The 14,102-nt window shown below is 40.1% G+C and overlaps 1 protein-coding gene across 1 annotated transcript in view; it reads right to left on the bottom strand.

Annotated features, from left to right (window-relative positions):
- Positions 1-14,102, bottom strand: part of AIG1 (androgen induced 1) — a 78,594-nt gene that overhangs the window by 8,009 nt on the left and 56,483 nt on the right. Inside the window, exon 4 of the mRNA XM_053382073.1 lies at positions 2,475-2,590. Within this exon, the coding sequence (XP_053238048.1) occupies positions 2,475-2,590 (116 nt within the window). The remainder of the gene's footprint in view (positions 1-2,474; positions 2,591-14,102) is intronic.

Genomic DNA, 14,102 nt, shown 5'->3' with positions numbered 1-14,102 from the left:
CCATTGCCAGTTTATTGATGATTAATAGGAGATTCCATTGCCAGTGTGGGAAAGTAAAAAAGAAGAAGGAATAAACAAGCTTGGGAAACCATGACACTTTGGGGGCGGAAAGAGAGGAGGGAGCAGGAAGCATGAATCAGGATTTGATTCACAGGCTTTACATGTATCAGTACAGGAGCAAAGACAGGGGCTGGATCTACACTCACCTTTTAAATCTTATTAGAACAATATTTTAAAATACCATCAAGGCTGAAAGTCCCATTCCACAACGTCTACCTGTATTTGGAAGGGGGTTGCTCTGCAGCGCCCTCTGGTGTCACACTTTAATAATGCATTATTAACGTTAAAAAAGAACGCCATGTAGCTATATGGTTATCAGAACCACTCCATAACTCTTTTTTAGCATTAAAAACCATGAGTGTAGATCCACCCAGGATTAAGAACAAGAGCTTGTTCCACAAGACCATGACTGGTCCAAGGACCTTCAGTGACTAATCCCTACACTACACCATTGGGATTCCCGCAGCATGGTAATTGCAAAGCAAGTTTTCCATTTAGGTTTTGCATGCTTGACCCCAGAGCGACTGAACAAGCACATGGAAAGTAATTATTACCAAAGTTAAATGGGAAAGAGCAAGTCAATTTATGTGCCACTTCAAGAACAGGCTTCAGAACCACCCAGGCTGACATCATTTAAACACAGAACCCACCCCTGCATATTACACTAGAATCCTTCCATCCTGCCTTTCTCTGGGCTGGCAGCATTATGAGTAGTCCTGCATTGTCTATATTACAAATGTGAGAAGGAAAAGTAGCAGTGCAACCATGGAAACATTACCCAATGGCCTTTGTTAAGGAGTTCATTGTCCTTGAAAACATGCTAACTCAATACTGCACAATAATGGGCTGATCAACCTTAGGCATAAAGCTTCTGCACAAGATTAGTTGTTATTAATTCTAATGAATGTCTTTAACATTGCAATTCCTGTCCAATCTCATTATTAGATAAGCACAAGGGAACATGCATTAAGGCACACTTTAGAGTGCAAGGCCAGAGCCATTTTGTTGAATCTCTACCATTTGCAAGGTTTAGAAAAAAAGCAGACCATTTAGTGCTAAGTATTCCTTAGAAGGAAAGAAGAACAAAAACTAGAACTTCAGGGAAAGTATACTAAATGTAAATCTCATCAAATGAGGTGAAAGGATGTTTTAATTTAAATACACATGGCTGAAATAGTTCACATTATCATAAGGATACGTAGAAAACGTAAATGGTTTTTTGTTTTACGGATTATGCTCATGTCTCAGATTTTAGCTTTCTACCTTTACAGGCAAAGGCCAAGTGCACATAGCTGTCCTTAAGCATGCAAGAAATCTAACTCCCCAGTAGACTGTGGCCCCCAGTAGATTGTAGCCAGGAGAGTGCTTTTGGTCAATCTTCAAAACTACAGTAGGACATAAGGGAAAGGAAATCCTTTAGGTCAATGGCTCCCGATTAGCTAAGTACTAATCCCTGTTTTTCAAAAGCCAAACCATGGACCCCTTACTTTTGAAAGGTTGATATCCTCAGACCACCAATTGGGAACAACTGCTTTAGGTAACTAGAGCTTTAGTTCAGGCATCTTGAATTATTATGGCAAGTTTCAAATTCTGGAAATAATCCTGAAACGTCTTACTGCATGATCGATGAGTAAGCATTGGTAGAAGGAACAGAATACATAAATAAATTTCTCCAGATCTATCAACAGCTTTTCCTATCATGCTTACTTACAGATTAAGGGTACTTCTAAATATACATGCTTCAAACTCATGTGATGGTTTTACATTTCCAATCTGCGATATGGCCTAGCTGATCTGAAAGCCAGGAAGAAGCTAAGATAAATGAATGGATACATTAAGAGTGCAAGGGTATGTGTATGAGAGATCTATATAGTATCAGAAAGCCCTCAGCATAGACACAAGACAAAGCAAGCAGTACACACAGGTCCCATTATTCACCTACTTGTTATGTGAAAGTTCACTTATCCAAATACAAAAATTATGCCAAGCTTTGCTATATACTCCATGAGTTCAGATATCCAAACAGTCAAAGTTTGCCCGCTTCCTTACTTGCTTGTGCTTGGCGGTTTGGCAGCAGCCATTTTCAGGCAGATACTATGGGGGCGGGGAGTGTAAGGGAGATCGGACCAATCAGAGAGCAGGATAGATTGGACAAAACAGTTATTTCCTTTGTTTCTTTTGATGGTTGGCTTAAGAAGAAACCATAATGGGAAGGGGGGGAGAGATCATGGCTCTCATAGGAAATGGCCTCATAGGAAAGAATGGAAATCATCAGCTTGTTATGTGAACACTCACCTAACGAACAATTTCCTGGGAATACTGTGTTTGGAAAGCGGGACCTGCGTGTATATCTGTGGTCATGTCCACAATGAAATAGATAATCAGATTTCACAACATGAAAAGGTATCTCTTACCACAATATGTAGCCAACCGAAAAGGTGCACACAGCAACCAAGCCACAGGTCCTGCTGGGATATTCATGATGTGTTGTTCTCATCTCAATTAATATAAAAGGCAAAACGGTTGTATGCTAGGATGAAAACAAAATGGTAGAAAACAGTTCATGCAAGAACTTTCCAAATGTCCATAATAAAAATATTAACAAATATTTCTAGGATAATCTATAAGTAATGAGCACTTTACAACTAAATTTATCTATTTCCATTCTTTAATTCCAGCTGAACAGTAAGGCTTAACTCTTCCACTGAAATTAATGGGATGCAGCACATTTCTGTAGGATTTCATCCGAAGTAAGTTTCACTGTGGTCAATAGGGTTTACTCCTTAGCATTTAGGATTCCAGCCCTAGAAGTACTTAACTTTAACTGGATAATGTCCAACATCTTTTTAGGATATGGCAGAAGATTTTCAAAGACATCTTTCTTTTTTAAGCTTACCTAGAAAAAGGCTGCTTCGATCAACATTTTCAATAAAACAGGAACAGTCAGTCTGTCCTCTGGCAGAGGAGAAACTTGATTCCTGCTGAGCTGTATTTTGTGGTTTCAGGTTCACAGCTAATAGGGCAGAATCAGCATAAATCTAAGCATTTAGATGCTGCAAGCTGTGATCAGGAGGTTAACTGAATAGTAAACCAATAATAGTGGACTTATTGGGAAAAGAACATTATATGCAAAGGGTGGAGCTACCTATTAGAAGAAACATGGAACTGCTTAGCAGTTACTGCTACCATTCAATTCTTTCTTCTTCCCACCAATGGCCCCATTTGCACATAACTCTAGACCATAAAACTATGGTTTAATAAGCTACAGGGTGCACGAATTGCACGCTAGTGCAAGCAGACTGAATGGTCCTACTTTGCTCCTCCCTTCGTGTGAGTAGATAAACAAACCACAAAGTGGACGGCTTAGCACAACAGTCTAAACTGGGATTGTGATTTGTTTTACCCCAGCACATATACAATCCCTAACCACCTTAAATCATGATTGTTCTTGCTTTAACAACCATGTGCTTATTAGGGTGAAACGAAGCGTGATCCTACGACCAGACACCATGCCAAGCTCTCCACCTAGTAGTTTGCTGACATGATCATGAAAATGGAAGAGCAAGGTAGGAGTTATCAGGCTACATGCACTAGCACACAACCCCTATTCATATGGGTTACCAAGGCCAAAGTTATGTGTGAACATAGCCATTTGCAAAGGACAACCCCAGATAGTATGCCATTAGACTGTGCATTTCTCTGCTCTCATCTCTCATGCCATGGAGAAGGCAAAATGCACAGCATGTGGGCATCACGTCACATGCTGTCTTATACCTTATGCTGATGATTTTTCAACAGAAGAGCTTTAAAAGACGCACAAAACACCTATGCCATTATAACACACTTGGCTGGGAAGAAGACAAAAAGAAACATGGCATAGGAACAGTTAAGGGTTTCTTGCAACAGTCTGTTCCACCCAAAATATAATAATTTTTGCAAGTTTTAGGAAACAGGTGCAGTGAGAATCAGTGATATGTTACACATAACAGTGTCAATCTAGCCATCTCTGGGTTTTTTAAAAAGTGATACTACTGCAGAAGTACCATTGATAAAACTTTCACCATCTGAAACTGCTATTGAGAAGAACGTGTTTCATGAGACGGATGATACCTTATTATATCTATAATGGAAAAGCAGGATATTCAAAGTGGGTGTCTAGTTAATGGGAATCCATGAGTAAGTCTAAACCCCGCTGAGGATAAGAGTCCTGGTAGCAGCACTCATCCTTTTATGGAGGATTATTACCGTTAACTGAGACACAGGATGCACTCTCTGCAGTAGCCGCAAGCACTTCATTAATTATTATTGCATAGTTCATGGGTGTTAGCAGTATATTATCTAAGTAAAGGCCAGTGTTGTGACGATGACTTGGAAAACACAGGAATCAGAGATAACAAATTAAATCGATGTAGGAGGTTAATGCTTTGTGGGTATTTAGCAACACTTCCTTTTTTAATGCAACCTCCTTTCTTCCGCAGCGTTATAGCTACGGAGGATACACTAAATCTGAAATAAACAGAGTGGCATAGTAGATCACTCTTTGCTCTTCACTGTTGCTTTGGCAAAACAATATATAAAGTGCAACTGCATACAGTGCAACTGCAGCTGTGGCAATGGGCACAAGTCAGAACCACTACTGCACTGCAACCGCTGGCCATTTCAAAGGGACTTGCACAAATCTCACTGAAACGGGAGGTGGTTGCCCAAAAGCAATGTATGCTAGAATACATCTACTATCTTTGCTAAGGGGCCAAAATTGAAATCTGAAAATAAGAGATTGAGTTGGTGGTGGGGAAACCTTTCCTAAATACTGTTGCTACAGTTTCTGTATAGAATAGAATAACTGATACAGAATAGGTAATTTATTCTTATTTCTTGTAGTAAAGACAACCCAGATAATTAGATCACAAACCTACTTAATCCAGAGACTCTTGCATCTGAATGTGTAAAGTGTCTCCATTGAGGCTGAATGTGTAAAGTGTCTCCATTGAAAAAAACATTAAGCATGAGGTGACAAGGCAATACGAAAAGTTCAAATTGCAACCATCAAATGTTGATGGTATACATAAGTGAACCTTAGCCCCAGTTCATGCATGACATCAATGGCTGTCGCTTCTCCAAATATCTACAATGTATGCTGTTCCACTAATGAATGAAATCATGTAGGATGGTTGGATCATACAGAAGATCCCACATCAGTGCTGCACTCCACTAACATATTAATCAGGCCATGCACTTTACTGGCACCCATGCGCTTCTTCCCTACAGACTGCACACCAGGCAGTAGGCCATGGAGCACATATGAAAAGTGCTTATCTTCAAGGCAGAGGATGGCCCTTTAAGAGGCCCTTTAGTTACACAAAATAAGGTGAAGTTAGGAGAGGTGGACCGGAGGCAGCTCTAAAGGTCTCAGTACACTTCTAACCTTTGTCAGAGCAAGTTGCTCACTAGGAACTATCCTTGGTGCTGCTGTAACTCACCTGCCTTGCCCTGTGAGCACCACTGTGATACAGGAACAAGACAAGGTCTGTCCTGGTTGTAGTGGTTAGGTTGTCAGGCTAGGATAGGAGAGGCCCAGGTTCAAATCCCCACTCTGCTGTAAAGTTCACTGTTGACATTGGGAATGTCACTATGGGCTCCCTCAATTTCCATCAGCATGCAGGGAGGGGCGGTTTTGCAGTGTCTGTGGCAAAATCACCCTCATGCCGCAGTGAACAATAAAAATGATGCTCCCACTGGCAACTATCCCCCCGCCCCCATGGCTAACTACCATGGGGGAAGCAGGGGTGTGGTTTTTGATGTGATTGCAACACGAGAGGGAAGGGTTAAACTAACAGAAATCCTTCTGCACCCAGGATTAGAGGCAATACACACACACACACACACACACACACACACACACACATATAACTCCACTGGCATCCCTGCAAGCGATACATTTAACATAACATTTAGTTAGGCCCCAGGAGAGGCCATCCATCAGAAACAGCAAGCTGAGCACTATGCTTATATTTAAATGTTTAAGGTCCCTATTGAGTACTGACTCTGTTCATTGGGGATATAAAGACTGTACTAATGCTTAGTGCAACCACAATAACCACTTTCCCGTTCGGTCAATCAATTTAAGAATGAATATTTTGAATATGTTAATCTACACCAGGGCAGGAGAACCTTTTCCAGGAGCCACGTGCTACTGGTTGGTGGTGCCAGAGGCAAAAGCTGGCAAAGCAGTCAATGTAAAATGCTAGTTTCTACACACACTCACACACCCCTCTCTATCCTGCATGCAGGCAAGTAAGAATCATCATTAGAGATAAAGGAGGCATTCCAGATATAAGACAGAGGTAGGGATATGCATCTGGCTGGTCGGCCAAATCTTTATCTCCACACCCCCTGGGTGGCCAAGTTTGGCAGGTGGACAGGGGCTCCTACATGTCAATTACTTGATATCACAGTTACGTCAGATGACTCATTTTTACCCATGAGGTTTGAAATCAAAACAAAAAAGGGTGTGAATGCTTCTCAAGTATTTCCCAACAGCTGATTGACAGTGCCTACAAAGCCCCTTTTGCCCAAGCCCCAATATGACATTCTATGACATCAGGTGTAAGGACAGTGGGTGTGGCTTGGCCAAAATGGTGGGCAGCCCAAATCAGTATGTCTGGTAGGGCTAATTACAGCTGTAGGCCAGATGTTTTGCACCGTTGGGGTGTGGGCAAGGACAAAAATGAGAGGCTGGAGGGCTGTATTTGGGTTCTGAGCCTGAGATTCTCCAGATTGAACTACAACTTCAATTGTTCACAAGTATAGACCACTACACCATGAGATGTTAAAGGTGTGTCTCCATCGCTTGTGAAAAACACTTTATGCACACTGGGAGACATACAGAAGAAAAATTGTATCAACACAGTTAAAGCTGTGTCCAATTTTTATGGATTTGTGCTTTTGACTTACAATATATATCCAAACAAAATGCCAGTAGAATGAGATCAAAATATTGTTAAGTGTAGTGGACAGAGCGGAATTTTTGCAACTGAAGTTTTAAAAGAAAAACTTGACCTTACCTTGCTATTTCGAGAGCCTTTCATATATCAGAATTAGTTTATAAAACCAAATTGCTGACAAAAATCAGATTGCTTCTGTCAAGGTGGAAATAGCTCTTCATGACCTATGACAATACTATTTGTTTTATTTATTTATTTCATAAAATTTATATGCTGCTTGATTGTAAAAAAAAAATCGCAAAGCGGTTTAGAAAAATATAAAACAATAAAATCAATAAAAATCCACAGCCATACTTTAAAACTTACAAAGGCTAAAATACTAAAACAGATTGAAATTACTCCAACTTTCTGAGCATCTGGATTGGCTTGTCTAAATAAAAATGGCATCTTAAGAACAGCTGTCAATCGCAGTAGATGTGCTGAGAGATAAGTTATGCTTAAGGTTATGAAAGGGTGCCAGTTTGTGGTTCCAGCTTCTCCTCATTAGTTCTTCAGTTATGGCAGCTTCCTAAGGTCTCAGGAGATGGTAGTTGCAAAGGCAAGGAGTAAAGACCACTGTTTCAGAGATAATGCTACCTCTTCTGGCAAGATGGAGAAGGGGGAGGAGAGAAAAAGCTGTTGCTGCATTTCACGTACTACTTTGTGTTTTGCTCCAGTTTAATCATTGGCACTTTCCCAATGCAGTTGCTATGGGTAGTGCTTATTAGAAGGAAGAAAACTGGTGTCACTGAGTGCTGTTGCTAGGGAAGCCATGGCAGGGAGGTATCTTTATCTTGAATTTTAGAAACTTCACCTTTTCTGCAAGGAGACATCTGTGTGCCACAGCACGTACACAGTCTGGTGCTGCACACAAAGCTTTCTGGATCAGAGCCATGGTATATGATACTATATATGTATGTCTACATATATATGTATTTTTCAGCAGAAATTTTTTGAAATTGCCATATAGATCCGAGATTTTGTTTCTTAAATCACAAGAAACCATCACAAAAAGGTGAATGTCACACATTACCAGTAAAATCAGCAATCCTGATTCTAAATTTATTTTGAATGATGTCTAAAATGTTATTTAAATAGCATCCCTTCCATTTAAAAGGATAATTATGTAAAGTCTTATGAATTAACATATTGTTAATCCTGCCTGATCTATTACAGATCCTGCGTGATACATTACAGCATCTTCACTCCAGATAGAAACAAGCTTGTTCTAATTTTATTTTGCTCTTGTTTCTGCTAAAATGAATGTTGTTTCGATTGATCAGTGAAAATCTACAACCACCAACAATTAAGCCTGCTGTAGGGACATTTTATAATCTATGCCGTGAAACTTTAAAGGTTGACTTAAACCATCTTGTTTGACTTACAAGACCAGTTACAACACTGCTTCATGTAAAAAGCATTAAGCTAATGCTGGATCAAGCTACATTGCCAAACATGCTTCAGCATAATTAATCAAAAATATTTCATAAACCAATTGCCTCCAAGAGGTTATCGATTTCTTGTCACGACACATTTTCCTTATGAGGTGCTGCAATGCTCGTGTCTCAGATGTGCTGGCATGTATTTTTTTTACTGACTAAGCCTTAATCCATCTTCTTGGCCTCCTGCCACTGGTGCACTGACATCTGCAACTACTCATGTCTGACAGCCTCATGCATGAGCTATGTGGCTTCAAAGTTGGACAAGATTAGTACAGGAGACTTTCTGTATACTTTGAACATAAATTGAAAGCAGATATGTACAAGGGCAGGTTTTGAGAGGATGACATTACAAATGGCATCAAGTAAAATTATACATCTTTATCTATGTATATATATCCACACACATACACACACTTGACGAAGATTTTAGTGTTTAGTAATATCTTAGATGAAGGAATTAAATGCCTAGAATTAACAATACTCTTGAGACATTATGTAATTTGTTGTGTGTCAAGCAGAACATGATAAACACATTTTCTGGGCGCATATTTCCCCTCTACGTCATTCATCTGTGCTTCCATATTGTCAGGCTGTTTTATGAATACTTTTGCACCTATTGCACAGTGACAGCTGCACACACACTGAAAATACAAGTACCTAGTATTTCTGTGAAGCTGATATCTTTGCACAACATGCACAAATATCTTCGACCTGCTGTCTGGTGCTTGTTGCTCCATTTCCCCCTCCCCCGCCCCTCTATGAAGTAAGGAAACAAAACTATCCCTTTATTTGTCAGATGAAGATTCCAGACAACAACAGATGGACAGCCAGCACCATCTTGCAAGGCCACAGCTGGCATGACAACCATTCACTTCAATGGAATGCTTTCTACACTTTGCTTCAGAAACATGCTTTGACAATATGACAGCCCAGCCACAATCCCACAGTTATTTATAAATACCTTCGACTTATTCAAGATCATTGCAACACTGGATATCTACGGTAAATCAAGAATGGAATCCAACCCTCAACACTTCTAGTCTGCAACCTCTGGGCTGTTTATTGCAGCCAATGGCAACACAGCTATGCAGATCATTGGCAGTGCCAGCAATTCCTTTTTCTACATTCTCTTTTTTCCTGGGTAGTACAAAACACTGTACAGATTTGTAAGCATGTTTTGTAATGTATGATGTATGTCACACACACACGTTTTAATTAATGCTGGGTGTGGAACTGGTAGCTTACAATTAGTATTTCCTAAATATATGGCCAAACACTTCCCTAATTTAGAATCAGACCAGGTATGCTGCATCACCTCAATGTCTGTGAATGTTGCATGTCTTTGAAGGAAAAACAAAAGGTTGTTGCTCATTTCTATTCATTCTTACACTTACAAATTAATGTTCAGAATAAACTACACTTACAACACAGTCCTATACATGTCTACTCAAAGCGTAAGTCCTATTGAGTTGTTTGGAGCTTACTCTTAGGTAACTGGGTACAGGACTGCAGCCTCAATTGGACTTACTTCTCTGTAGACATGCATACACTTGCACTCTCAGGCTGCCTTTATATGCACATTCATCCCATTTCATTCAGTATGGCCTATTTCTGACCACGCATAGGTCGACTCACCTCCTAACAATGTGGTAGATCCCACCCACCCACATTCCACACACTAAAAAGTGAAGGAGAACATTTGGTTTTAAAGTAACCAACTGTGTAATCCTTGGATAATAAGTTAGACAGGGTTTGCTTTTAAATGCAGCTAACCTTTGAATGCTGACAAAAGTTTATTATTGTCTTATTTTAGCTGGTTTTACTGTCTTTTAATTCAAACTGCCTTAAGTCTATATAGAAGGCTGCACATGGCTTTTAAAAGCAGCAACACAAACCACCCACCAACTGGGGCCCTAAAACAAAATACTTTAGTGTGGAGTGCTTCTCTTCAGGAATCTTTTCACTGCATTCCAGCCACCTTCTCTTCCTCTCACAATCTATCAGAACTCCCTGCCCTTTGACCCATGCTCAGCCCTCACTGGGCTGTTTTGGGGTGTATCCCCCTCCGAGTTTTTGGGGAAGGGGAAAGATAAACTTGTGCCCATTCTCAGCTGCATTGATTTGTTTAATTTCTCCACTGACATCTATGGGTAGCTCTCGCTCTCTCTCCCATCCTTGGGGACAATTTGAAATAGTGTCGTGTTGTAAAACAGGAAATGACTTCTTCAGAAAATGAGATAGTTCTTCCTATTTATTATAGTCATTAGAGAGAGAAAATGTCTGTGATAGGAGAAAAAATGCTACTTCTGGTTTTGACTTTATAGGTCTTTCAGGTCTTTTTGATAGGTAAACTTGCATTACATGAGTCTGCTTGCACAGGTTTTTTTAAAAGGCCAAGTATGGATGAGAATCGTGGTAATAATCCATTCTCTTTACACAATCTGCAATAATCTGCCTTTTTTTCTTTCTAAGTAGCAATGGTGGGTGATGTCACATAGGAAGCTTGTGAATTGAAATAACCTCTGGTAGATGCAAAAGCTCAGTTGGCAGGAAAGAAGCAACCGTCTCTCTCCCCCTGCCCCACCTTACATTCTCCATAGAATGAATGGAGGGACAATCATTCTCTTTCTTCACATTGCTACTTCTGCCAGAGCCCAACTCAAGGGTAAAAACACCCCCACCCCCCACTTCCTGAGTTTTGTGCATATAACACAGGACTCAGAGAAGGGAGCTTACTCAGCTAAGTAAGCTACACTAAAATATATGGACTCCTGCCTCATATGACCCAGCATAGGGTTAGAGTCCTACTATGAGTTCCATTTCTCAGTGACTCCTGAGTGCAGCAGTCCCAGGGCATGGACTGAAGCCATATTGCTGAACCTAAACTGGCCTGTGTTAGGTCTGGCAAAACACCTTAAAACTTATATATGATTACCAGATGGTGGTTTATCCCATTACTTCTCAGCCCAGACCCCTTTAGATTCAGCAGCTGAACCACATCATGTGATTTCGTTCCCTGAGCCATCTGATCTAATCTCTTCCATGGGTTGGCCCTGTGCACTGGTGTTCTTGGTATACATTAATCTGTGCTTTGCTGGGTTTCCACTAGCTTTAAGGCCCGCTGAGAATGATTTTGTTCATTTCTGTCTTTCAGACCCTTCAGAATTTAGAAAGCTGAGGACTTTGCCAAAGGTTTAACATTCCTCATAATATGAGACGCTTGGGAGACATTTGCAAAGGCTTAAGTCAAATGCCTTCCTAAGACACCATCAACAATGACGATCACCTTGGCACAGTCCATTTAGGGGAAGAATGTAGTCCAAAGATGGCTCAAATTCCTAACTACCACAGTGTGTTAGAATAGCCCTTGGATTTGTGAGTAGATCCAAATATTCAATCCCCAAATCTCCAGAAATATTACTATTATAATTTTTAGGAGGTTTTTATGTGTGGGGTTCAGATTCTGGGGCTATTGTACAAAGAGGTGAAAATCTGTATGTATCATTGATGGAGGCAACATGCCTCTAGTAACATTAATAAAATCCAGCTGTTTTATTATATTTTGTATTAATTAGAGGTTTGTTACGTGGACATGTGCCTCTCTGTGTGGAAGGTTTGTAAGTCAACCTCGCATATAGGGCAGCTCTGGTAAGTCATTGCTGACCTCTCAATGTCTAATTAATTTTTGTCCATTACATGTTTTTTTTGGCAGGTTTCAGCTATGTTCTGAGTCTCTGATTTAAGTTTTAATTTCACTGTGGATTTATTGCTAACATTGATTTTTGGTTTTAGAACCCTTTCCAGTAGTATTTTAATTATTATTTATTACGTGAACTGCCTGGTGGTCAAAGGTGGGACAGAAATGTTTTTTTTTGTTTTGTTTTTAAAAAGAGCAAGTGAGCATGAGATGCAGCCCTCATTCTGGACTGGTTAGTAAAAGTGAGTTACTATGTCACTTTTTCAGACTACTAACAAAGAAACTTATCTGTTACTCCTAAAGAGATTCAGTAGCTTTGCCTATATTCCCATAACAGACACCTGTTTTCCATTTTTTAAAAATGATATGACTGAGGCCACAACCTTTTAGTTCCATCCAGGGAACAAAGACAGCGTCACAGGGCAGCAATCAATTAAAAAACAAACTCAAAAGGTTTCCATCTGACTATTGGATTCTGAACCTTTGATGGAGCTTGTGCATTTTCATTGGTGACTCCCCTCATCTTCAGTGCTGAATAAGGACAGTGCAGCAATGCAGCAACTATTTTAAAGGGTTTTGATCATCATATATAACTAAGCAGCAGTAGCTCTTTGAAGAGGTAGGTGGGACTCAACAGGGCAGGAAGGCAACCTGAGAATGAGCTCAAAGAGCCCCAGAAGACCTTGGGAACACCTGAGGACATCAAAAGAGGAAAACTCCAGGCATATCACCACCTCTGGAATTAGCTATTCTCTCCAGTCCCCAAGGTGTTTGCCTAAGGACAGCAGGAGTCACCAAGCAGAGGAAATGTTTTAGGATTAGAAGACATTATTACTGAATTTGATCAACACAGTACAAAGCAGAACTCTTGGCTGAGGTGGTACACGAGCTCCATTTCCTCCCTTATCACTTAATAGGGCTTGAGAGCGAAATGGTATTGCAGCAACCACACAACTGAGTCTCAAAATGGTCTTTTGACCAACACTTCCCATACGTTTCTACCTTATTTACATTGCTCTAACATGATAACATTGCTCTACATTCATTATAAGAATTAACATCTGGTGTATACTACTCTGTAATAGCAATACTATCCAGTTGTCTCCATTCACACGGTATTTAATCTGGTCTCAAACACAGTTCAAACTGCTGCAAGGCTCACAAAACCAAGAGAATGGATGCCCTTCTTTCTCTTGAAAATATGTCACTCTTTATTACTAATATGGATGCCACTTCTGCACAGGAAGAAAATGTGGTGACATTATAAATCCTACAATTGGCTTGGCTTTGTAGGACTGCATAAACACACCTCATCCATACTAAACTCCTGTATCTTTTCTTCTAATTAGAATTCTTCCTCATGTGTGCTGACATATACACAGTCTCCCCTACATATACATAACATTTTACACATACACAGGCATATCATTCTATAAAAGTTGACTTTAAAGGCAACTAAAACATTTATTCTTACCATTTTTACCTCACCACTCAAACAAGTTCCCAAGTTGCCAGAATGCAAAAGGATAGTAGCAGATAATCCAGCCAAATTTGTAAATTGTCATTCTGAAAGTTATTAAATACTTCAATTGTGATTTCATGAACATGGTGTTAACAGTGTGTCTGTAAGTGACTGTGGAGACCAATTCTGGATCCACACGTCCTTCCACAGTGGGGACATAGGCTAGGAGTTGATCACAATGAGGATTTGCCAAATGTGCCTTCCTCGTTTTTTCCTTTTGTCCTGAGTTCGTGTGTCTTCAAAATCCACGACACCTTTGGTAAAGGCTATTCTCCAATTGGAGCGCTCCCCTCTGTACTACAACTTTGCTAGGCCTTTGCTTCTGCCTTGTTGACCTTTCCTGCTGACATATTCCCTCTTCGATAAATTCAGAATACTGCTACTAAAATAATTTTACT

Source organism: Podarcis raffonei, chromosome 3 (genome assembly GCF_027172205.1).
Source record: "Podarcis raffonei isolate rPodRaf1 chromosome 3, rPodRaf1.pri, whole genome shotgun sequence".
NCBI lineage: Eukaryota > Metazoa > Chordata > Lepidosauria > Squamata > Lacertidae > Podarcis > Podarcis raffonei.
Note: the sequence above shows the minus strand (reverse complement) of the source record. Positions and strands in the feature narration are given on the sequence as shown.